Source organism: Trichosurus vulpecula, chromosome 9, assembly GCF_011100635.1.
Source record: "Trichosurus vulpecula isolate mTriVul1 chromosome 9, mTriVul1.pri, whole genome shotgun sequence".
NCBI classification, from domain to species: domain Eukaryota; kingdom Metazoa; phylum Chordata; class Mammalia; order Diprotodontia; family Phalangeridae; genus Trichosurus; species Trichosurus vulpecula.
In genome coordinates, this window is record NC_050581.1 from 122,176,006 (window position 1) to 122,200,182 (window position 24,177).

Here is a 24,177-nt window from a genome sequence, read left to right on the forward strand (position 1 = left end):
CATTCACTGGGGCTGCTGCCAAATACTCTGCCACCTGCTTCATCCAGTCTTACTGTACTGTTAGAGGCAGAAAAACAAAGTACCTAGCCAATCTGAGGTGGCATGCAAACATTTGGCATTTGACACCAAAATTCTAATGGTTTAAGGGGCTGTTGCGGGGAGGGCACTAGACCTTCCTTTGCCCAACAAAAGACATCCTCAGGCCCACCCTGTCTTCTTCACTGACTCCTCATTCCCTCAAAATGTAGACCTGACCCCTCTGTTTTCTACTTGGTGATCTGGTCTACTCCCCTAGCATAAACTACAACATCAATGCAGATGGAGTATACCCAAGGATAGACGTGCCTCTGGTCAGGGCTGCTTGATGTGTTTGATCAATTATCTGCATGAAGGCACTGATCAGAATTTTCAGAAGATGCCAATATTGGGAGTGAAGGTTGACAGGTTGCATGTCAAGTCAGAATTCCAAAAGAATCCAACAGGCTAGAACAAAGGGCTGAATTGATTAAGATGAAGTATAATAGTGACAAAGTCAGATGTTTGAGTTCAAAAAAAAAAACAGCTGCTCAAATCTAAAAGAAAATGGAGAGGCCTTAGTGGACTGCAAACTCTAGGTAATAATGGGACATGGGACCAAAAGATTACCACATTTTGTGCTGCACTGAGACATACCTAGAACATGAGAGCTCAAAGTCCCATCGTCCTCTGCTTGACTGGGGTTGTGGAGAAGCCTAATCTGGAATATTCCACTTGGTTCTGGAAGTCGTTTTAGGAAGAGTACCGATGGGCTGGAGAGTATCTAGAAAATGGAGATGAGGATGGGGAAGGGACTGGACACCAGACTATAAAAGGCTAAGCTGAAGAAGCTCAGGATGTTTAACTTGGAGAAGAGGGAAGGCTTTGCAAGGAGGGCTAACGGCGGGGAGGACATGACAGTCACTCAAGTATTTGGAGGGCTAACATGAGGAAGAGGTAGAAATTTTAGAAGCAGATTTTAGCTCCATATAAGGAAAAACTTTCTAATAATTAGAATGATCTAAAATTGTAATCAACTATCTTGGAAGATGAATTCCTTCTTTCTTAAAGTCTTCAAGTTAAAGCCTTCTATCAAAATATTTCAGAGAGGATTCTTGGTCAGGTAGGTTTAAGGCAGCTAGGTGGCTAGAGTGCTGGGTCTGGAAACCAAATTGTGCTTCAGGCACTACCTAACCCTTCTTAGCCCGCTTTCTAATCTGTAAAATGAGGGGACTGGATTGTAATGTGCTTTCCAGCTCTACACCTATGGTTGATAGGTGATTTTGACTGCCAGATGTGATTTCCAGCCCTGAACGACTTGTCTCCTGAGGTTCCAGACCCATTTCCAACTACTAACAAGACACAAGCCCACTTAAGTGTGCCCCTGGCACCTCAAAGTCGTGAACAGGTTTCCTCCATTTTCTTATTTCTATTGCTGGCAGCACTATCCTTCCCAACCCCCCAGGATAAAACAGATCTTTCTCAGACTCCTTCACGCCTCCATCCAGCCCTTTTCCCAAGTTCTGGCCATTCTTGCTTCCGTATCTCTCACATCCAGATCCTTCCTTTCTCTTGGATGTCACTATTCCTGTGCAAGGCCTCATCACCTTACATCTGACTGGTCTCTGTTGCTGGTACAGGGACTGAACACTTGGCCAGAAAGAGATCTCAGGGGAACCCCATGCTAGCACTGGGTGCAGGATTGGATGCCACTTGACTGCTGCCACCAATAATCCAGTTCGATGTCACCATCATGAGGAAACAGGGGCTCTACCTGGGTAAGGGGCAGAGTGCAGACCTGCGGGACAGTGACCAGATCTCTCACATCACTCTGGGGGCACCAAAAGCCTATAGAACTCAGATCAAGCTGTGATACCAGGGCATAATAGAAGCCCAAGCCATCATCCACCACCAGAGATGAGCAGAGTCCAATTCTTAACATCAAATCCAAATTCAAGAAACAGACTGGATAAATGAGAGAACCTGACCATTAAAAGCTAGTAAGGTGACAGGTAAGCTCAAGACAAAAACTCAGAAGGAAATGACTTGAAAACATCTACAAGCAAAGACTTTTTGGTAGGGGGAGAGATGGAATACAGATTGGACAAAAGCCCAACAAGAATTCCTAGAAAAGCTAAAGGGAGAAAAGAGCAAAAAAAGATTTTAAAAATGAGTGGTGGAGTGGGCAGCTAGGTGGCACAGTGAGTAGAGCACCAGCCTTGGGGTCAGGAGGACCTGAGCTCAAATCTGACCTCAGACACTTGACACACTTACTAGCTGTGTGACCTTGGGCAAGTCACTTAACCCCAACGGCCCTGCCTTCCCCACTCCAAAAAAAAAAAAGTGGTAGAGCAAAACTGGGAAAAGAAATGAGAGCTATGCAATATGAAAAGACAACAGCTTGGTAAAAGAGGCACAAAAAATACTGAAGAAAGTAACTTCTTAAAAATCAGAATTGGTTGAATTGTAAAAGAGGTACAAAACCTTACTGAATATATCCTTAAAAATTAGAACTGGTTAAGCGGAAGCTAATGACTGCATGATATCAAGACATAAAAGAAAGTCAAAAACAATGAAAAAAAATGAACTGTGAAATATTTTATAGAAAAACAACTGATGTGGAAAATGGATCGAGATAATTTAAGAATAATTAGATTACCTGAAAGGCATGATCAAAAAAGAAGAGACACAGTATTTCAAGAAATTATAAAGGAAATCTGCCTGGATTTCTTAAAACAAAAGGACAAAGTAGAACATGAACGAATCCGCCAATCACCTCCTGAAAGAGATCCCAAAAGGAAAACTTCCATGAAAATTACAGCCAAAATAGAGCTCCCTGGTCAAGGAGAAAATACTGAAAGCAGCCAGAAAGAAATGATTCAAATGCCATGGAGCTACAGTCAGGATAGCAGATACCACCATGAAGGAGCGGAGGGCTTAGAATATGATATTCCAGAAGGGAAACAACCTAGGATCACCACAAAGAATAACCTACCTAGCAAAACTGAGTGTAATCCTTCAGGAGACAAATGGATATTTAATTTCTTAAATAGAGAGCTTTCAAGCATTCCTGATGAGAAGACCCAAGCTGAAAGGAACACTTAACATTCAAACATAATATTCAAGAAAAACACCATGCTTGAGCCTCACTCTTCTGAATGAGCTCAAGGAAAGAGTATGCATGCACACCCAGCTGGGTATAGAAATTCTCTTTACTGAACAGGGGATAAGGAGGGCAAGGGGGCTAAGAGAACATGTGGAGGGGTGATGAGAGGGAGGATAGATTAATGGAGGCCGTGGTCAGAAGTAAGAAACCATAACTGGCATGGTAAGTTAATCGGGGGAAGATAAAGAGGCCCATTCTGGGCCTCTGAAGAGAAATCAACTAGCATTTATTACCCTGTGTGCCAGGTGCTTGGGGTAAAGAGAAAGGGAGGCTGTGCCACCCATTCTACCAGGGAAGTATCACCTATCCCCAGTTAAGCAGAGTAAGACAAGATCTCAGTTGTACAAGTCAACCTCATCACATTACGTAGATGAGTAAATCAAGGCACAGAGAGATTAAGCGGCTTGTGCCAGATCAAAAGTACCAAGCAAAGAATGTGAACCCAGCACCTTCCTTTATATCATGCTCCCTCTTGTTGACTAACCATTATGTGCATAAGAACTGCAAAAAAAAAAAAAAAATCCGGAAAAATAAACAGAAAAGTAAAGATAGTTCATAGGTTGCTACAGAAACACAGGACAGTTTCCATGCTACCCAAGTGCCACCCGTTCACGCTTCCTCAACTTTCACTACTGGCACCCACATACTTCCAAAATCCCTCTCTAGAGGAGCTTCCCAATGGCCACATTCTGTGACTTATCGACGCAGCACCTGGATTGTCTTATCTTTCAACTCACTACGGGCCCTATCTGCCTCTTTTCTGACGCTGCGTTTCCTGAATAACTTTTAAACCAATCTTCAATATGCCATAGTTGTCTTACACCTACCATGTATTCCTTGGGGGAACATGGTACTCCATATTGTGTAGACACAGAGCATCACTGGAAAGATGCTTTCGTTCAAAAATGGGTTTTTGTCTTTCAGGCAACAACTTTAAGATGATTAGAAGTGCTAGACCTAAATGCAATTCACTCAATCTACTCTCTTCTGAATCTGGGTCTAACTCCTCGTCCGTCTACAGGGTGTTCCTAAAGTCTGGACACATAGGCAAAAAATGTGTATTTTCGAGAAATGAAATTTTCAACCACATTTTATTTAATTGGAATATTAAGAAATAACATCTTCAATATGATTTCCATCATATGTGCTGCAAAGGTTGATGCGCTTTGCAAGATTCACGTGAACTCGATGCAATAACTCCCACTGCCGTCAATTTTCCCATGTTCAGATTTTAGGGACACCCAGTACAGTGCCTATTCAAGATGTATGCGCTGACAGGCTGACATCATGGACCGCGTTTCCAGCTGCACATTGGGCAATAGGCACATCTTCCTGCATCTGGCTTTCTCCTATCGAATTGCCAGGTTGATTACTTTTGGATGGGAATGCATGTCATGGAGGGGGTCCTATGACTCTGGGGCTTGATGCAATCAACAAGCCATCATCTGAAAATAAAGGCATTTGGAGGAGCTGAGCGGCCTCTAAAGAACCTTCTTCTGTTTCAGCCGCATAAGACGTTCTGTGACAGAGGCCGACACCTTTGCTTGGCAGTCTTCTCCCTGTTTTATGCTTCACTCGCTGTATAGAATTGGAGGACTGCTGAACAAAGTTATCTCTGGTTGCATTTATCAAGCCAGGAGAATGTTGAAGGTGCCCTAATATGTTTTAAAAAAATTATCATCATCGACAAATGAGGAACACAGTGGGTTCTTGTATCTTTTCAGGCAGGGGTGGGGAGGAATGTTTTCTGTGGAGACCTAGAGCCCCCCCAGATGGTGTTAAAGGGGACATCAAGGCCTGATCCAGGCCACGCGGGATCCAGAGAAAGGGAGGGAGGGGACTGGGGAGAGTGAAAGGAGTTGGGTAAGAAGGTCTGGGGTTATTATCCAGAGCCTAGAATGAGGGCAGGCAGGGTCTGAGGAAGGGGATGACAGAGCGGGGGGGTTTCCTAGGACAGGGAAAGTGAAGACAGAGACAAAAGGTAAGAGAGAATGAGGAAGAGGAGGAGGGGCTCTGGGCCTGAGCAGGCTCTTGTCCTGCTCTACTCTGGCCTAGGACGAGGCAGCCATCAAGATCCAGGCCTGGTGGCGGGGGACCGTAGTACGACGCGCCCTGCTGCACGCAGCCCTCCGTGCCTGGATCATACAGTGCTGGTGGCGGGTAGCTCACGTGCGACTGTTAGATCGGCGTCGCCAGACAGTGCTGCAGCTCTACACGAGGCGAGAGTGGGCCGTGGTGAAGCTTCAGGCCCTGATCCGAATGTGGCGTGTGCGACGGCGCTACCTGAGGGCCCGGGCCGCCGCCTGCCTGATCCAGACGCGCTGGCGCAACTGCCTGACCCGCGGGCTCCTGCGTGGCCGCTACCAGATCACAGCCAGAGGTCTGGCAATGAACGTGAAGGTCTTAATTGCATAGGGCCTGGTCTTCCCTCTCCAATAAAGGATTTTGGTGGGTCTGACCTGACCTCTTCCCTCCTCAGCTGCAGGTGGTGCTCAGCGAGCCCAGGCCCTGGGGACTCTCTGCCTGTATTCTCCCCGTGCCACCTCAGGTGCCAGGCTTGGAGTCAGCAAGACCCAAGTTCGAATCCTCCCTCTGACACTGACTGGCTGAGTGATCTTGGGCAAGGCACTTGACCTCAGTTTGCCTCAGTTTCCTCATCTATAAAACTGGAGATAACGATAGTGCCTACCTCACAGGGCTGTTGTGAGGATAAAATAAGGCAACACATGTACAGCACTTTGCCAACCTTGAAGTGCTTCTATAAATGCTAGTTACCCTCATCGCTCTCTGGCTCTCACCAGCTGCTTCTGTGTACGTCACTCTGTCTGTCCACCACCAAGCCTCTCCTCCTCTTTGTTCCCGTGGCTGGGCCTCCGGGTGAAGGGCGACAGAGACAGGAGTGGGGTGGCTGGGGCCTGGACCGACCCACAAACACTGGGGGCAGGGAGGAGATTTAAATAAACAGGGAGGGGCTTTGGAGAAAGAGGAGTTAGGAGCCAGCAGCAGGGGCAGGAGGGACTCTCCGCAGGGGAATGATGCAGACCGAGTTCTTGGCATCTTTGACTTGCCACCAGCGTCCCAATCTGTGAGGAGAGGGAGGACTTGAGGCCGAGGCCTCGAGGCCTTCCCTCCACGGCTTCTTCCCAACCTACTTCCTTCTACTGTCCCAGTTCTAGTCCCAGCCCACCCCCTGCAACTTCCCATCCCAGAGAAAAGAGGGGCCTGGCCGATGGGACTCCCCAACACTACGTACCTGTGCTCCTTCCCAACACCTGCCACCAGAAAGTCTCCTGTGCTAGAGAATTTGAGGCTGTTGATGAAGCCAACCTAAAGGGGAGGATGGTGAAGAGTGAATGGGAACCAGAATACCACCTTGTCCCCACCAGTCCGAGCCCCCCACGTCCTCCCCTGGGCCCACTACTCACCAAAGGGATGTCCCAGAGTGGTTCCAGCTTCCGGAAACCCTCTGCACACTGCCAGAGTCGCACAAAGGAGCTGTGAGATCCTGGGGTTGGGGAAGGAGAAAACACAAAAACTTTTGGAGCTGGGTAGGGAAAGTAAGCCGAAGACCCCCAGCCCCTGCTGTCTCTTTGACTCAGAAGGAGCTTGAGACGGTGTAAGCTAGCTTTCTTTTTCAGGGCAGACACCCTGTGCCCAAGAAGGCCTAGGAGAGAGCTGGCCTCAGCAGTGGCCAGTCCTGCCCAACACTGTCCCACTCACTCACTCTCTTAAGATGAGCTGCAGAACAGTTACCATCTGCCTGGATAAAGGGGGGGGTTTCTTCAATTACTGTTCTCTACATCAGCGAAAGGCTGTCCCCCCAGCCATGTCCCCAATAATAACTCTACACTCTGGCCAAATTTAACCACCTATTAGACTTGTGCCACACACACACACTCACACTCACACACGTGTGTGCGCTCACACCCCTCCCAGAACGTCAAGAACAGGCGTCCATCCCTTCAATGGCCATGTGCCTCATGGTCACCCCTCACAGTAACCTACTCCCTTCTGGCAGTGGCCACCAAAATGCCTGCTACAACTTGCACCAGACAGAATTCTGCCTACTGATATATCTTTCCCAAGAATCCTAGGCCCAGCTCAGGCGCTGCCTCTTCCGTGAAGCCCTCTAGGGCAACATTTCCCAGCTGCTTCTCTGAAGCGCATTTCTCCTGGTCTGTTAAACTTTCTAGAAGAACTCAATCATTTCTCAAATACCCGATGATTCCTTTTCCTTCCTCATGTCTTGCTCCTGCGCCCCCCACCCCCAGGTTCTGCTTCCTCTCCCTGACTTCTGGTTTCCACCTCCTGCACCAGTGAGAACCCCCATGCTGTGGTCTGGGGACTTTGACTCCAACATTTTGCTGGTCAGTGGTGTGGCCTGGATGGCCATGCACTCCCCAGATGCCTAGGGGCCCTTCCCACTCTAAGACCTTTCCCAAACATTCCGGCCCCAGGTGAATCCTCCCTCCTCCAATCTCCTCTGTGTCCTCATCACAGATGGGCTCACTCTTGAGAAGCCATGCATGCATCTTCTCTCCCTAGCAGACTGGCAGCTCCTTGAGGGAAGCATCTTATTGATCTTAGTGGCTCCCATAGCATAAGAGTCCTACACTGCTCACAGAGAAGGTGGTGCAGCAGAGGCAGGTTAGGAGCCTGGCTCCAGGCTCTGCAGGCTGGGAGGGTGATGCTGCTGCTATTCCAGAGACTAAGCCAGGTTTTCTTTGGTCATTCCTGTCTGTTCCCTGGGTATCAGTCTCCTCCCATGTAACACAAGAAAGCCAGACTACCCCTTTTCAACTAGAAATCCTGGGATCCCACACTCTCTCAGGGTTATTAGTGGAGAATATTGGACTGGGACCAGCTGTATGTGACCTGGGTCATGGGGCTGAACTTCCACGAGCCTTGGTTTCCTCATTTGTATAAAAAACCAAAAAACAACAAAAAAAAACCCTAACAACACTTAGCACCAGATTCAAAGTTTTAGTGCCAGAAGGAACACTTACAGATGAGGAAACTGAGGCACCAGTTACCTTGGCACTACCTTTCCCCAAAGTCCTAGAGCTGACACTTGAACCTCAGGCCCCAAGGCAATGTTAGCTGCCAAGTTCCACGAGGTCACAAGCTGCGGCTCCCCAAGGCTCCCCCAGGATGGCCTGGGCCCACATCCGAGCAGCTGGGCCTCCTCTGAACCAGGCATGGCCCTGGCAGGACTCCTCTGCTGCAGCCAGACCCTGAGCATCCAGGGGGTCACATTCTAGGACAATCCAGAGGAGGTGACTAGGCTGGCAAGAAGGCTAGAAACCAAACCATTTGAGCATGGGGTGAACAAGCTGGGCAGGGTCCACAGCCTCTGCGGCTATGAGGTGGAAGAGGGATCAGATTTGTCTCACTTGAGCCTCAAATTAGCAGCAATGGGGAGAAGCTGCAGAAAGGCTGGTTCCTGACCCTCAGAGCTGCCCAGGCTGCCTCCAGAGGCAGTGAACTCTCTACTTCCTGTGGGGAAGCAGTGGGCATCTCCTTGGGCAGAACTGATGTGTTCCTGAGGATCTTGTTAGGAATTCCTACTCAGACAAAGGTCTCGCCTTTCAGGTCCTATGATTTAACTAGGGCTCCTCAGACTGGGCCGAGGAGAGCGAGAAGATTGGGCCCAAGAGTTTCTTGAACTGTATAAGGCTTTTCATACCTCAGGACAGCCTGAGGCAAGTACTTCATAAACCTTAAAGGACTAGAGACAATGTACCATTACACATGGTATTATGAACTCAAGGAAGAAGGCATTTTTCCAGACCTCAATTAAAAAAATAAAACAACAACAAAATACTAGAGCAAGGGGAGGCCATCAGCCTAGCCCACAAGGCTGCTGAGAGCCACTGGGCCTGAGCCTGCCACAAAGAGGAGAGAAACCCTGCTAGATAGTGTGGGGCTCAAACCAACCTGAGGCCACAAGGTCTGTGTTGAGCAGTGCTGTCACCGATGACACCCAGTAGGGCTGCTCCAAGCCTTCTTCTCCACGCATCCCATGGGCTTTTTGTTGTACGGTGAGGGGCCGCTTCTTGGAGAGACCCCACAGAGCCAACGAGCTTTAGGCAGGAAGATGAAGGAGTTAGTGGGGGATGGAAGGCACAGGAAGAGCACACATTCTGTGAGGGTGACCAGGTGGGGGATAGTGCATTTGTGTACATAATGGGGGGGTAGGGGTGGACGGAAGCCATGGCTGCTGGGGGAACTCTTACCCATCCTCTGAACCAGATATCATGTGTTCCTCATTGATGAGCTGGATGCAATCAATAGATCCCCTGAAAGAGGGAACAGGGTTTGAGAGGAAAGCCACACCATCCCCTCCCCAGGGTGACCCAGAGTCCCTCCCTGATTTGGGGAGATTGGTGTCATGTACATGTTCTTCCTTGTTCCCACCCGCTTACTGGTGGCCATAGAAGACCAACTGCGACTCCTCAGGAATCTTCCAGACACGGACAGTGCCATCCCGGCCACCTGCCGTCACGCAGCTCTCCCGGCTCAGTCCATCCAGGGCCATCACAGCGTCCTGGTGCCCAAAACTGGGGCAAAGAGAGGAGAAAGGATCAGGCAAAAAGTAGCATCAGCAGTGAGAAGAGCCCCATCTAGTCAGAGGACAAGAGTGTGAAGCCTGGCCACATCATCCTGGACACATCACTTCTCTGGAAGCCTGCATCCTCATGGCTGGCTGATCTGATCTCTTGGGTCCCCTCCAACTCTAGCCCTGTGATCCAATTAGCTTTTAAAAAGCTTCTCCCTTAGCACACAGCTAAGCCTCATCCTGGACTCTGAATTCACTGCTGCCCTTGGGGAGCTTAGCTTCCAGCAAGAAAGCCAAGACACCAGCTGGACAAAAATGGGCACGGCCAGCGAGGGCATCGGGAGCTCAGAGCAGTGGCAGTGGGGCTGTGCACCACGCAGGGTGGACAGCTGCCAGACTGAAGGATGGAAAAGAAGGAGGGAGCCAGGACTGCAGCAGCATTGCAGGGAGGGCAAACAGGGAAGGGGCATGTTTGGGAGAGGGCAAAAAGACTGGTGGTGGCTCTAGGAGTGTCTGTGCTCTTGGGAAAATCATAGCCTTTCTAGGTTTAGTTTCCTCCTCTATAAAATGAGGAAAAAATGCTCTCCGGTTCCTTCTTGCTCTAAATCCTAGAACCCTCCTAACTGTGAGGCCTCAGGCACAGTCCTTCCCCTCCTCTATAGGGGCCCTGTTCCTTTCCACATCACAATGCTAGGACCAATCTGTTAAGGACTCTGGGGAGAGGAGGCTAGAGATAAGACCGAGCCTGCGGCCAATGACAAGGGACCTCAAAAGCCTGGCTAAGGAGTTTCACCTGGGATGCCCTCCTCCCCATGGGAAGCACTGCTCCAGACTGCCAACCTCCCACTCACAGGGTCTCTATGTAGGCATTCTCGGCCACGTTCCACACCTTCACAGAGCGGTCGTGGGATGTGCTGTACAGCTGGTGCGTGCCCTTCCGAAATGCCAGACCCTAAATAAGGCAGAGGGAAAGTCAAGTGTTAGGGCAGCCAGGGCCCAGGGGCCCACACTATAGAAGAACAGGCCAAAGTTAGACAGAAACAGGAAGAACTTCCCCAAGGGTAAGCTTACCAGCATAATAGGGGTACTGGCCCTGCCCCAAGACAGGAGGATGGCCTCAACGGCCTCACAAAGTTCTATTTCCAGCTAGAATATTCCAGAACAAGCCCCCAGGAGATGGGGGGGGGGTGTGTGTCTCCCAAGCCTGACCTCTCCCATTCCCAAGCCTCTTACCGACACTGCATCCCGATGCCCTGGGAAGGTAGAGAGGTGCTTGCAGGTTTCTGCGTCCCAGATCAGAATCAGCTTATTCTTATCTCCTGTGGCCTAGGGGAACAAGAACACACAGTTCTGGGAGTCCTCAGGCCCTGTCCCACCTGCCCTCCCCGTCTCTGAGGCTCCCAGCAGGCTCCCTTACCAGGTATTTGCCGTCTGAGGAGATAGCCATGCAGAGGATGTGGTCAGCGTGCCCGGGAGGCTGGCCCTCAGCTCCCTTCTTCACCCTCTGAATCTGGTGCAGCTTCTTCCCGCTCTCCACACTCCCTGCAGTGGTAGGGAGGAAGGTGTAAGGAGAGAGCATGGCTGAGGGCTGGAGACCGGCTGCTGGCCCTCTTCTGATGGCAGACAGAGGAGAAAGCCGGGGCCAGGTATGAGAATGAGACCCAAGAGTCTCACCTTCCAGAGCTTCCCACCCACTTGAATGGCCCTGGCTGTGCAGGGAGGGGTTCTGCCCAGGTTCTGTCATTGATTGGGGAAGAAAAGGGAGGAAGAAAGACAGCCTGGTCTCCTATGCACAGGACATGCCCCACCTTGGGTCTCCCTGGTCACTCACATTTGATGATGGTGCAGTCTTTGGCTCCAGAGAAGATGGCTGAGTTGTCAGGGGTGATGACCAGGCATGTGATGGACAGCTGGTGGCCCCTTAGGACCCGGATGTCTGCAGCCACTGGAGCCTGGATCTGCCAACGAGAGGGGGTCTTGTCAGCTGGCACCAGGAGGAATAGTAAACTCCACACGGGCTCCAAAACTCCAAATAACCTTAGGCCTCATTCCGCCCTGCTATGCTGGAGTGGAAACCACATCCAGGCCTGCAAGGGCAGCGAAGAAATAAAGACCACGCCTCTTCTTGGTGGGTCAGACTGCTCAGAGTTTTATCTGACAGTAATGACTTGACACTGTTCCAGCCATCTCATGTCCAAGGCATCTGTTTCTGCATTAATGCACTGGGAAAAGAAAGCTTCACACGTGAGGAGGCAGGATGTCTGTCAGGTCCAGGAGTTTCCAGAGTACCACAATCAGGACATCTTTTGGGTGCAGAAGCAAGAAGAAAAGCAGCCAATTTGGGGAAAAACAAAGCACTTAAGGGTCCATGAAGGATCATTCGGGTCAAGCTGGTTCTACAGGTTAGGCACAAAAAAGCTGAACATCATCTGATTACTACAGAAAGCTGGAGCATCTTGCAGTCCCAAGCTTCCAGAGATGGAGGTTATGTTCCACTGCCTCAAAAATAAGTGTCTAAATGGAAACACCTCACCTCAACTGGCTTCTCCCGGTCCAAGAGAAGGGGGGTGGTGGCTAGAGTACTGGACTCAGAAGCTGGTGACCCGGGTCTGAAGCATGGACACTGATTAACTGGGGAACCCTCAGCAAGTCACACGGGGGGACATAACTGCTGCTTGATGGATGAGAAAAGAGGCACAGGGCTCAGGGGGATTTGCTCCAGGTCAGCCTACAGTCATGGCGGAGTCCAGATTAATGACTGCCTCGCCATTTATTCCTTTAAGGTTACAAAGCCCTACGAAGCGCACCAACACAGCCCTAGGAGGCAGGGAGCCTAAACATCACTCCCATTTTATGGAAGAAGAAACTGAGGTTCAAGAAAAGGAAGTCCAAGATCTCCCCCTGAGGAAGGACCCCACACAGGGCTCTCTCTGTCACTCACCTCCTTCGCCACCAGCTTTTGAAGTCGCCCTCTCTGCTCCAGCTGTGGGAAGAAGAAAGAGGATGATACTCTCTGGAGCCCTGTGGGCAAGGGGCAGACTCAGCCACCAAGCTCACCCTTTACTTACCACATCTTCCTTTAGACGCCCAGCCACCTGGTCATCCCCAAAGGCCTCTTCTTCAGCTTTTTCCTCCTCTGTCCAGGGCAGAACACAGACCATGTAAGGATCCAGGTGGGGGCAAAAATGAATGTGCCAAATTCTCCGCTCAAACTCTACCCAGGGCCTGCCGCCCAGGGCCTAGCCCTCCTTGTGGATACACAGGCCATCCTGAAGCCACTTCACAGCCTTGGTCTGTTTAAATAACTAGAGGCTCCCAGGGCTCCTTCCCTTCAGGGGGCCTATTAAAGTCTTCCCTTCTCTACCTCACAGGAAAGTTAGCTCAGGGACGTAGGTTGCCCCCCTGCCAGGCTAAATGCCAGCACTGGCATCAATCACCCACCAGGTGGCCCAGGCCTAGCCACCCAAAGAAGTGTGAAGACAGCAGGGGGCAGGGGGAGGGAGGGAGAGGAGACAGTGCGGAGGGGTGAGGCAGGTGGCTCCCAGAGCCCCATGCTGGCTTCCCCATGTTGGAGGCCTAAAGGCAGCAATGTTCAGGAAAATGCCAGCGGTTGTGCATGTCCTAGCAAAGCCCAGAGAAGGCAGAAGAGGATGCCACACTGCCCCCCAACCCCCACCCACCCTAGCCCCAGCCAGGGAGGAGACCCAGGCTTTCCATCCCTCAGCCTTACCTTGCTGCCTCAACTGTTCTAAGTACAGCTTGGCTAGCCGAAGCTTCTTCTCCTGGGCAGTCTCCTCCAGCTCCTCATCTTCCTCTTCCTTCTTCCTCGTGTCCTCAGGGCTAGAGACACAGGAGAGAGTGGAGGTGAAGGGATCTGCCTCTTGCTCCAGGCAAAGCCACTTCTGCAGCCAGCACACTTATACACAGCTGCAGGCAGAGATGAGCTGGGCATGTCAGGGAAAGCCCAAGGAGAGATGCAGGAAGCATTTATGGAGAATCAGGCCCTTTGCCAGGCTAGGGCATAAAGACATCCATGAAAAGCCCTCAAGGAATATCTCTTCTACAAGGGGGAAACAGCATGTACATGGAGAAGTCCATACACAATGCACACAGACTAATACAAAGTAATCTGGGGGGAGAGGAGGGGAGGGGAGAGGATGGGGCAGTTCTAACAACCGGAAAGGTCTTCTGTAGGGGGCAGCACCTGAGCACCTTCCCTTGGGAAGGTCTGCAAGGAAGAAGCAAGATGGGAGAGCAGTCCAGGAATGGGGGTAGATGAAATGCCCCATGCAGGAAGACAATTTGTATGGAACAGAGAGTATGTGAGGGGGAAGAATGGACAATCCACCTGGGAGGACAGGTTAGGGCAGGACTGTGAAGGGCTTCAAAGGCCAAGCTGAGGATTTTGTATTTTACCCTAGAGGCAATGGGAGCCACTAAAAGTTCTTGAGCAGAGGAGTGACTTGGAGAGACCTGTGCTTTAAGCACATGAATTGGGCAGCTTTGTGGAGGATGGCGTGGAGAGACATACTGGATGCAGGGAAACCAACTCAGAGGCCACTAGCCTGCTGATAAGCCTCTGAATTAGCAGCGGCCGTGTTTCCTCCAGAGCTTACCCTTTCAATGGTGCCTTCCACCTCTCTCTAATCTTCAAATCTCTATTTCACTGGTTCCTTTCCTGCTGCCTAGAATCACACCCAGGTTGTCTCTAATCTTAAAAAGACACTGACTCTTAGAAAAAGTCATCCATAACCACTAATAGGCACAACTCTGAGGTCGTCAAGACAGAAAGGACCCTCAGCTACAAGAAAGATTCACAGCAGTGCTTTTTGTTCTATCAAGAACTGGGAAAAAAAATAGTGGGTGCCCAGTAGCGAGGGGAATGGCTGACAAATGATGGTTTATGAATGTAATGGGACATTGTGCTTTCAAATATCTGGGATTCAGAGAAGCCTGGGAAGACGTGTGCAGATGTGCACCTGGGAAGTGAGCAGAACCAGTAGAATAATACGCACTATGACCACAATCCTGTAAAGGAAAGGCACTTTGAAAGACTTCAGAACTCCAATGAGTGAAGGCACCCAACAGAAGACTGATGAGGGAGGGTGCTGGCATCTGACTTCTTGGCAGAGAGGCAATGGGCCTCAGGTACAGAACAATGTGCATGTTTTCAGATGTGATGACTTATTTTCCTCGACTCTAGGGAACTGTTACAAGAGAGGGCTCATGTGGGTGAGAAGCTGATCAGCAGTGATGGTAACGAGGAAGAATGGCCTCTATGCTCTTAGAAGAGAGCAGCAGGACGTTCAGCAGGGCGGTTCTGTTAGGCAGCTAATGCTTTCCCCTTTCAGATTACCTTCATCTACCCCACACGTGTGTGTTCTCAGTTATTTATACCATCACCCCGTTAGAATGGAGGCTCCTTGAGGCAAAGACTTTTGGGTTTTTCCCTCTCCCCCCAGATTTTAGCACAGTGCTTGGGCCCTAGTAAGTGCTTAATAAATGTTTGCTGACTGACTTTTCTTCATATGTTGAAATGTTCATGTTTGTTGATTTCACAATAAAAAACAAGTGATTCTCAAAGCCTCTGTTGCCTCACCTCCCACTCACTTCTCAGCCCTGGCCAGGTGGCTCCTGACCCTCCCACCATCTCTCTGTCTCTCCAAGGCTGATCTTTTAACCCCCGAGGTCACAATGGCCACAATGTCCTTCAGCATTCTCTTTGCTCCCTCTCCTGGTTTTCCTCCCACCATCTGACGGTTCCTTCCTAGTATCCTCTGTGGGCTCACCAGCCACACCCCAGCCCCCGACCATGGGCGTCTAAGTCGGGGGTCTGGGCCCTCTACTCTCTGCTTTAAGCTGCGATCTCCTTGCAAACAACTCTTGAATCTCCCTATTCAGGTTTAACCTCTCTCCTGAGCGTCAAGCCCCTCCTCACCAACTGCCTGGATGTCCCATAGGCATCTCACAGAACCACTGAAATTGAGGACTTCAGTAGGCATCTAGTCCCCCTGACAGTCATTCTGCCTCTGCCTGAAGACCTCCAAGTGGAGGCCGCCCACCTCTGTCTCTTTGTAGCTTCCACTCTGGGCTCCTGGGTCTGCTCTCTGGGACCCAACAGGCTAAGCCTAATCCCCACCCCCCATGACAGGTCTTCGGATTCTTGAAGACAGCTCTTACATGCCCCATGGAGTCTTCTTTTCTCCAAGCTAAACATTCCCAGTTACTTCAACCAAACTTCAAGGGTCATGGGTCATGGACTCAAGGTCCATCCTGATCTTTGTTGCCCTCCTATGGACATTCTCCAAAGCACCCAGGTCCTTCTTAAGACGCACCGCACAGAGAAGAACACAGACGAGGTCTGAGGAAGGCAGAGCCCTGTGCCTGGATGCCTGACTTCTTTATGCAGCCCAAGATCTCATTGGCTTGTTTTGGTTTCCACCTCCCAATGCTGACTCACGGAGCTTGCAGTCCATTGAAACCCCAAGATTTTTGTTTTCTGGGGGGAGGGCAACAACTGCTATTTACCCATGCTTTCATATTATACAAGTGTAAGGCTTAAATTATGCCTATTGAATTTTATCTTACTGGGTCAGTCCCAATGCTCTATGCTTTTAGATCTTCACTTTCCCATTCAGTACTGTTAGCTAACCCTCCAAGCTTTGCGCCGTTTGCAAATATGCTGAGCAAGCCTTTCCAAGACATGGAAATGCTGAACAGGACTAGGCCATAGACCCCTGAGGTATACGCTGGAGACCTCTTGCCACACTGACAGCGAACAATCAGCAACTGCTCCTTCTGCAGTTCCAGGCATGGGACTCACAAGGTGATGCACCAGGCATTTTCTCCAGTCTGCAGTAACTCTCAACACCCCCCATAGAGGAATTATGTGTCAGGGCTGGAATCTGAGATGAATCCACAAGAAAAGAAAGCAAAAATCCCAACGAGGTAATAGCCTCATAACACCGGAGAATGCTCATTTTTAATGTGTTCACTCAGTACTTTTCCTTAGCAGTCTCCATGCAACCGCAGGACACGAAAACTGACCCGTGGGCGTGGGTTTGAGAGACAGAGATTATGCTCCTGCTGCAGATTCTGACAGTGTGCCTCAGTGTACCTCACCGCCCAGCTGGCCCCCAGCCCAACTACAATAAGCTGTGGAAATTCACTCTTTCCAGTCACATATGGAGAAGAGGAAGAGAATCAGGCTTTCTTCTGCCCGGGGCAATCTCCAAAGTACAGAACCGCAAGGCTGTAAAGCATCTACCCCAACTATAACTCAGGCAGTGGGGCAGTTTAAAGTGGCTATACAGAATCTGAAGGAAAAGGAGTTAATGTTGTGTTCTCTACTACCCTCACCCCCCCAAACTACTTAGGGCAGGGAGTGAGACCAGTGAGGAGCAAATTCCCCAACATGGGAGAAAGCTGAGGCGGCCTAGCAATCTAGCACCCAGAAATATACCCACCATCAAAAGGGAGGGAGTGCCCAAAATTGAGTGACAGGTGGAAATAAGGAAAAAAGAAAATTCCATAAGCAAATAAATTAACAGAGAGGCTACTAAAATTAGAAGGAAATTATGAGTACTAAAGCATAAAAAGATCACATACCTCCCTAAATAAATACTACCAGATGAAGATGATGCTAATGACAATAACTTCATCCTTCAAAAAAGTGAAGGAACCAACAAGGTAAAATTCTATACCAAAGCTGATTTTTATTAATAGGGAAGAACTGGTTGCTGAAGTGAAAATGATTAGGGGGAACTGACTGCCCCTTCCTAGAATTTAAGACAGAGGAGAGAAAAACTGGCCATGTGACTGGTCAGAAGGCATTTTTAAGCACCTACTATGTACCAGTACTGTGCTTAGTGCTAGAACTTTAAATTTTGTGACAGAAGATTTTTTTTTTGCATTTCAATAGTTTTATTGAAAGGTCACTTTCTTAGTACCAGAACATAACGGTACTTTTGTTTAGTTACTTCAGCCAACTTAAGTTTGCATTGATGAATTAGAAAGGAAATTCTTCAATGAATCAGGTGTTTAGGAGTAACTGAAGAGTGCATCTGCAAAAGGCTTTACTAAATGAAGCATAAGACATATGAGACCTACTGTGGTTCTTTGGTTTATCTTTAAAGGGAAGATTTTTTTCCTACAACATGATGTCAAAGGGAAATTTGAACTAGTTAGAGCTATTGTGGAAATTAAACTATATATTGCACTGATTGGCTATATGCTTTCCCAACCCTATGTCAATTCAGATTCATTAACCTACAACTAGCCTTAAGTGCTCCACCTGCCACATAATTAGTCAATTAAATTGCTGCTTACTTGAATCTGGATAGGCAGCTCACTTTAGTCTCTAAGTTGAATTGTTACAGGAGCACTGTGACAATAGCATACCCACATGTACTGCTTTTAAATACAAAGCTTCATACCAACCATAATCCTTATGTACAAGCTCTAGAGTGTCAGCATTAGCATATATTGCTTTAGAAGGACACAGCTGTTTCAGATCTGCAAGACTGTAAGAGTTGCTTGTGATAAGAGAAATTTATTTGTTTTCTAAGGGGCTAGATATTGACATATAAATCGTTCTGTATAAAACTTTGTATACCATATCACTTGTTCCCTAGGATAATGTCGAAGATCACTTAAATTTAACATGTCTGTCTACAACTCTAATAGAATTTTACAATCAAATTTAAATGAAAAATATGCCAAACAAAAAATAAATCTTTAGAATTATTAGATTATCTAGCTGTATAAGGCTCTAACAAGGTTGTTTATACTGCCTCAAAGACTAGTAACCCTGACTATACTAAAGTGCATCATACCATTTTTCTGATGAAGTTGATCTGTTTTGATATGAACTTGCATCACAATTCAAATAACATTAATTAAAATCAATCGTACCTTGCCATCAATACTACCTATAATCAGTATACTGATCCGTACACTACTAGATTGGATCAATATTACCTGTCAGTTCACAGTACAGTCTCCCATCCTTATTCTGCATTAGAGTTTCACATTTGAGGATCATAATTTAGTCTTGAACACTTTTCCAACTGCAGCACACATAATCCATGTCAAACTAGAGCCTGTTTTCCTCTCAAGTCTGAAAATATCAGTGCTAACCTAGTTGCTGTGTTTCAGGCTTCACAGCTTAAATCCATTCTAATATTGGAGTCCACAGTTCTGATGTGAAATTAGCCTTCAAAATAGCGGAATTTCTTCACCACAAGAATCCTATTAAGACCCAGTTTCAGGGATTGTTGGAAGATGAGCGATTTTGTAATAACTGGGCTTCAATTGACGTGCAGTACGTCCAGACACAATCCACTTCAACTTCTGAACATTTGGTTCAGAACACTTGTTTGAGGAGTATTCAGTTAGGCACTTTGCTACAAGTTCCTACCACAAGGTCAGATCTCTGCAATTTATATTGGGGTGTTTCTGAATACATTCTACTCCTTTGTGATAGAAGATTTTAAAGGGTTCAAATGGACTGAAATTCTACAGGGAAAGTCAGTCCAGGAGAAATGGGAAACTTTCCAGAAGGAAATTCTTGAAGACATAAAAGAAAACAATTCTAATGAAGGAAAAATGAGACTTGCCTTAAGAGATCAATGTGGATACACAAGGAAGTTACCAACTTAGATTTTTAAAAGATATGTAGAGAGAACCAATGTAAAATGAAGCAGAACCTGGAAAATAACACATACAACTAGAAAAGAGCAGCAGCAGCTAAACCAAGGGCTGGCCAACTGCAGCCAGTCAGGAGGCTGAGAGCTAAGAATGGCTTCTACATTTTAAAATCCAGTAAGATTTTATTTCAAAGTGTAAAAACTGTTCTTAGCTCCTTGGCCAAATAAAAACAGGTGGCTCATCTACCCTCTGAAATAAACAATCCAAACTAATCCTGGCAGTCTATAATGACCAAGTCTGGCCCCAAAGGAGAGCCATGAGAAGGTACTCCCTCCCACTGTTGCACAGAAGTGGGAGCATTCGCTGTAGGTAACATCTTACTTTTACACTACGTGTGGCTGAACTTGTCCCTCCTATTGTTTTATGGATCATTATAACGTATGGCCCTCTGGAAAGGTGAGGAATAAAGTGAGAAGTAGAGGTGATGTGAAAATAAAAGATCCCAATAAAACTTTTTTTTAATGCACAGGGGATGAACAAAAGTGTGGCACAGTGCCATAACAATGGTGCCACAAGTGCTTATTTCCTTTGTTCCTTTCTATGTTGGTTCTGGGTACCACGTGGAAGGACCCTGATAAGCTGAAGGGCATCTGGAAAAGGGTGACTAGGACGTGGCGGAGAGGCTCGAATCTATTTCCTTTATAAGGATCAAGGAACTGAAGGTGTTTAAGGACAAGAGCCTCAAGGGAGATGTGAAAGTTGCCTTCAGCTACCTGAAGGGCTTGTTCTGCTTGGCCTCCCTCAGAGGACCACACTCAGCGCCAGCACTGGAAGGGACTTTGGGGCAATCAGTGCCTCCGTTTTACAGGTGAGGAGACCGAGGACTGTAGGGATGGCCTCTAGAACCAGAGAGCCAGTGAGTCCGTCTGAGGTGGGCAGAAGGCCCCGGCCATTTTTAAAGTCACGGAGCAGGGACAGCTGCACAGCTATACTACTTCCTCCTAACTGGTTAAGACTCCTCCTCCAGCTCCTGTCCCTGGATATTACCTGATTCGTACTTCTGTAAGTCGTGGCTTGGATGAGCTGTCCACATACTCCAGTGTTACCTTCACGTCAAGAGAACTCGGGGAGAGTGTGCAACGCAACGGCAGCAGGGGCAGGAGGGGGCTGGCTACCTCCCTGTCTAAGGTTACCTTCTGTCTAGTACGCACGTATCTGTAAGAACCCAGTTACTCTCCCTTGTGAGAGTGTAAGCTTCTCAAGGGCAGGGATAGCTGGTACTTTGCTTTGTCTCTCCAGCACTTAGTAAGATGTCTGGTACATAGTAGGTGCTTAACAAATGCTCAACCCACTGCTGCGCACTGTTGGAGGGAATGTCTACTTCATAAGATCCTTCGGGTATTTAAGCACGTACGTTTTACTTACTTACGTATGTAAAAGTCTATCCCGGTTGTTTCATTTTTCTCTCTGTACCTCAATTACAGAACACAGAATAGAAACTCCCGTAACCACCCGGATTGATCTTGGCCAAGTCACTCCCACTTCTGTGGAACTCATATCCCCCTTGTACAACAAAGGATTGAACTTGGTTCGTTCTTTTAACAAACATGCCAGCAACAAACATTTATTCAGCATTTACTATGTGCTAAGGACTACGCTAAGTGCTGGGATACATAGAAGGGCAAAAAGCCAGTCCCTGCCCTCAATTCCGATAATAAAAAACAAAACATGCAAAACACCATCCATACAAGAGACATAAGAGTGTAAACGGAGGATAATTTCAGAGGGAAGGCACTGAGCAGCAGAAGGGACAGGGCAACGCCTCCTGCAGAGGGGAGATCCTAGCCGACTATTAACGAAGGTGAAGGAGTGATGGTGAGGACGTGGAACATTCCAGGCTTGGAGGACAGCCATTAAAAAGGCATGGATGGAGTTGTCAGATGGGGCATCATGTTTGAGAAATAGCAAAAAGGCGAGTGCTGCTCAATCACAGAATATTTAGAGGTATGTTAACTTAAAAGTAGGACGGGGTTAGGCTGTAAAGTGCTTTAAAAGCCAAGCTGAGGATTTCATATTTATTTTATATTTAATCTTGGGGGTAAGAGGGAGCTCCTGGAGTTTTTTCATGGGGGCGGGGAGAGACAGGAATGACGTGGTCAGACTTGAAGACGACCACTTTGGCAGCTAAGTGGAGAACAGAGTGGTGGAGGAAGAGACTTGAAGCAGAGACCAGCATAGGGTGATGAGAACCTGCACTACAATAGTGGCTGTGTAAGAGAAGAAGGGCACATACACGAGAGATGCTGTGAAGGTAGAAAGGAGAAGACTAGTCAAGAGATTAGATACATGGGGCGAGAACGAGGGTTGAGGAAGCTGCCAACACTGTAGGCCCAGGTGGCTGGGAAGATGTAAGATGGCAGTCCTCTGAAAGCTAAGAGGAAAGTTGAGAAGAGGGGAGGGTTTTGGGGAAAAACAAGGAGCTTTTTTTTGGACATGCCAAGTTTGAGGTGTCTGTAAGATATCCACTTCAAGATGTCAAAAAAACCCGGAGGTCGAGAGAGAGGGGTCAGAGCTAGATTTAAAAAAAAAAAAATCTGAGAATCATCCACATAGAGATGATAACCGAACTCACAGATGCTAAAGAGGTAACCAAGTGTGACAGTATAGAGAGAGAAGTGAAGAGGGCCCAGGCCACTCGGGGGACCACTCGTAGGGTGGAAGAAGATGTAGCAAAGAAGACTTAGAAAGAGCAGTGAGAAAGGCAGGATGAGAATTAGGAGGGAGCAGTGTCACACAAACCTAGAGAGGAGAGACTATTCAAAAGAAGGTCATTGCTTGAGGCAAAAGGCACAGAGATGTAAGGAAAGAGACTGAGAAAAAGCCATTAGATTTAGCAATTTAAGACGTCATTGGCTGTTGAACTGACCAAGCATTTATGAAGTGCCTAACATGTGTGACCCCTGGGATGGCCCAGAGAATCTGGAGGGCAGCAGGTGCTAGATGCTGGGGATGCAGAGGCAAAAACTAAACAGTTCATGACCTGGAGGAGCGTAAATGTGGCTAGGCGTGAATAAATGAACACAAACAAATACACACACATACGTGCATACGCAAAGAGGGGATGAGTAGCATGGAGGAAGAAGATTATAAATACACACCTACGGAGTAATTTCAGAGCACTGGACCAGGAGTCAGGAAGATCTGAGTTCAACTGCAGCCTCAGAAGCTGTGACCCTGGGCCAGTCACTTAACCTCTGCCTGCATGCCTCCCTGTCCTCATCTGCAAAGTGGGCATACCAAGGGCACTAACTCCCATGGCTGTCGCGAGGATGCAAACAGACAGGTGTAGTTTGTAAAGCGCTTTGCCCACCTAAAAGCGCTACGCGTACGCTCTAGCTAGTATTACCTCTGGGAGGGGGTGGGGAAGGTTTGGGGCGGAAGTGAGCTTTGAAAGAAGCTCGGAGGGGAAGAAGGCACGGGGGGCAGCAGCCCCTGGGATGGAAGGTCACGCTCGGGGGGTCAGCGGCCAGGGCCCAAACCCCCTCGGCCCTCCCACGCCCCCTCGGCCCCGTCCCGCGTCCCACACACCTCTCCGGCTCCGAGTCGCTGGAAATCTCTTCGCTCAGCTTGGGTCTCTTCTTGGGACCCAGTTTGGGCCGGACAGGCTCCCCCTCCACGTCGGGCTGCCAAGAAAAGGGCCCCGCCCCCAGTCAGAGGGACAGCGGCAGGCAGGGACCCCCGAGGGTGGGAGAGGGTGGCGAAGCGGGGGCCCAGCAGGGCAGAGATGAGCCCCAGGGCCGGACTCCCAGGGGACCCAGGGGAGGAGGAAAAGGAGCCCGGGCTGGACCCACCCGCTGGGGAGAGAGACGACGCCGCTCCCGGGAAAGGGCACGGCCTCACCTTCCGCCGGCGCTTCCCCGCACCAGGGCCCGTCGGCCTCCCCAGCTTTCCCGCAGCCGCTACAGCCGCCGCCATGTTGCCCCCACACTACTGCGAGAACAGCGCGAAGCTCACGTGGTGGCGGACCGGGAAGGCCTGGGTCACGCCCCCTACGCCCCGATAGGCTCCTGCCTCCTGGCCCCGCCTTTCTTCTCCCCTCATAGGACCCAGCTCCGGTATGGCCACGCCCCTGGAGCGCTCATAGGTTAAGGAGGGGGGATGGCCACGGCTCTTAAGAGGGAGGGCTTTTCTACTGCCGGCGGAAGATGGGATAGGAAGTTCGTCATGACCGCTGCCTGCTTCACGGGCTATGGCGCATGCTCGAGACCTGACGAGTCTGGGGAGGGTCGGGGAGGTGGAGTAAGAGGAGCAAGGCAGCTGTGCTTCCGGGGAGCAGCTTCTGGGGGCGCTCGAGACACACCCTGGGGGCTTTGTCTGGGCGTCAGGGATTTGGGGGAGGGGAGCGGGCAGTGTCAGTGTACGCAGTGGCGAGCCTGGGATGAGCCGTACGTGGCCCCCAAGCACAGAGGCGCCTGGAGAGAACGATGGTGCCAGCTGGGCACGGGGAAGGAGCTTGGGTTTGACTGGTGTGTGGCCAGCGGCGTGGAGAACATGGCTGAGCCTGGCAGTGCCCGCTGGGTGCCTGGGCAGTGCCCACCAGACAGGGACCCCCTGGTGACGGGGAGAGCCTGGGGCTTTTTGCAATGGCATCTGGGCACTGAGGTGCCCTGGCAATGCCCACCAGACAGTAGGGACCCCCAGGGTGACAGGGAGAGGCTGGCGTTATTGACTGCCAGCTGGGCACTGGGATGCCTGGGCAGTGTCCACCAGACAGGGACCCCCTGGTGAT

General features: G+C 49.3%; 2 protein-coding genes across 2 annotated transcripts in view; one reads left to right on the forward strand and one right to left on the reverse strand.

The window, feature by feature from the left end:
* LOC118832233 (IQ domain-containing protein F5-like) overlaps positions 1 to 5,596 on the forward strand; it is an 18,490-nt gene extending 12,894 nt beyond the window's left edge. The window contains exon 4 of the mRNA XM_036739632.1: positions 5,237 to 5,596. Within this exon, the coding sequence (XP_036595527.1) occupies positions 5,237 to 5,596 (360 nt within the window). The remainder of the gene's footprint in view (positions 1 to 5,236) is intronic.
* Positions 4,256 to 23,373, reverse strand: RRP9 (ribosomal RNA processing 9, U3 small nucleolar RNA binding protein). Its single transcript, XM_036739171.1, has 15 exons — positions 23,289 to 23,373; positions 22,977 to 23,071; positions 13,471 to 13,580; positions 12,809 to 12,876; positions 12,682 to 12,723; positions 11,572 to 11,698; positions 11,158 to 11,282; positions 10,974 to 11,066; positions 10,592 to 10,692; positions 9,607 to 9,741; positions 9,418 to 9,480; positions 9,119 to 9,264; positions 6,607 to 6,686; positions 6,435 to 6,508; positions 4,256 to 6,264 (listed from the first exon to the last, which is right to left on the reverse strand). Exons 1-15 carry the CDS (start codon positions 23,361 to 23,363, stop codon positions 6,171 to 6,173), a joined length of 1,428 nt encoding a protein of 475 aa, XP_036595066.1. The 5' UTR covers positions 23,364 to 23,373; the 3' UTR covers positions 4,256 to 6,170.
* Between the last annotated feature and the right edge of the window lie 804 nt (positions 23,374 to 24,177).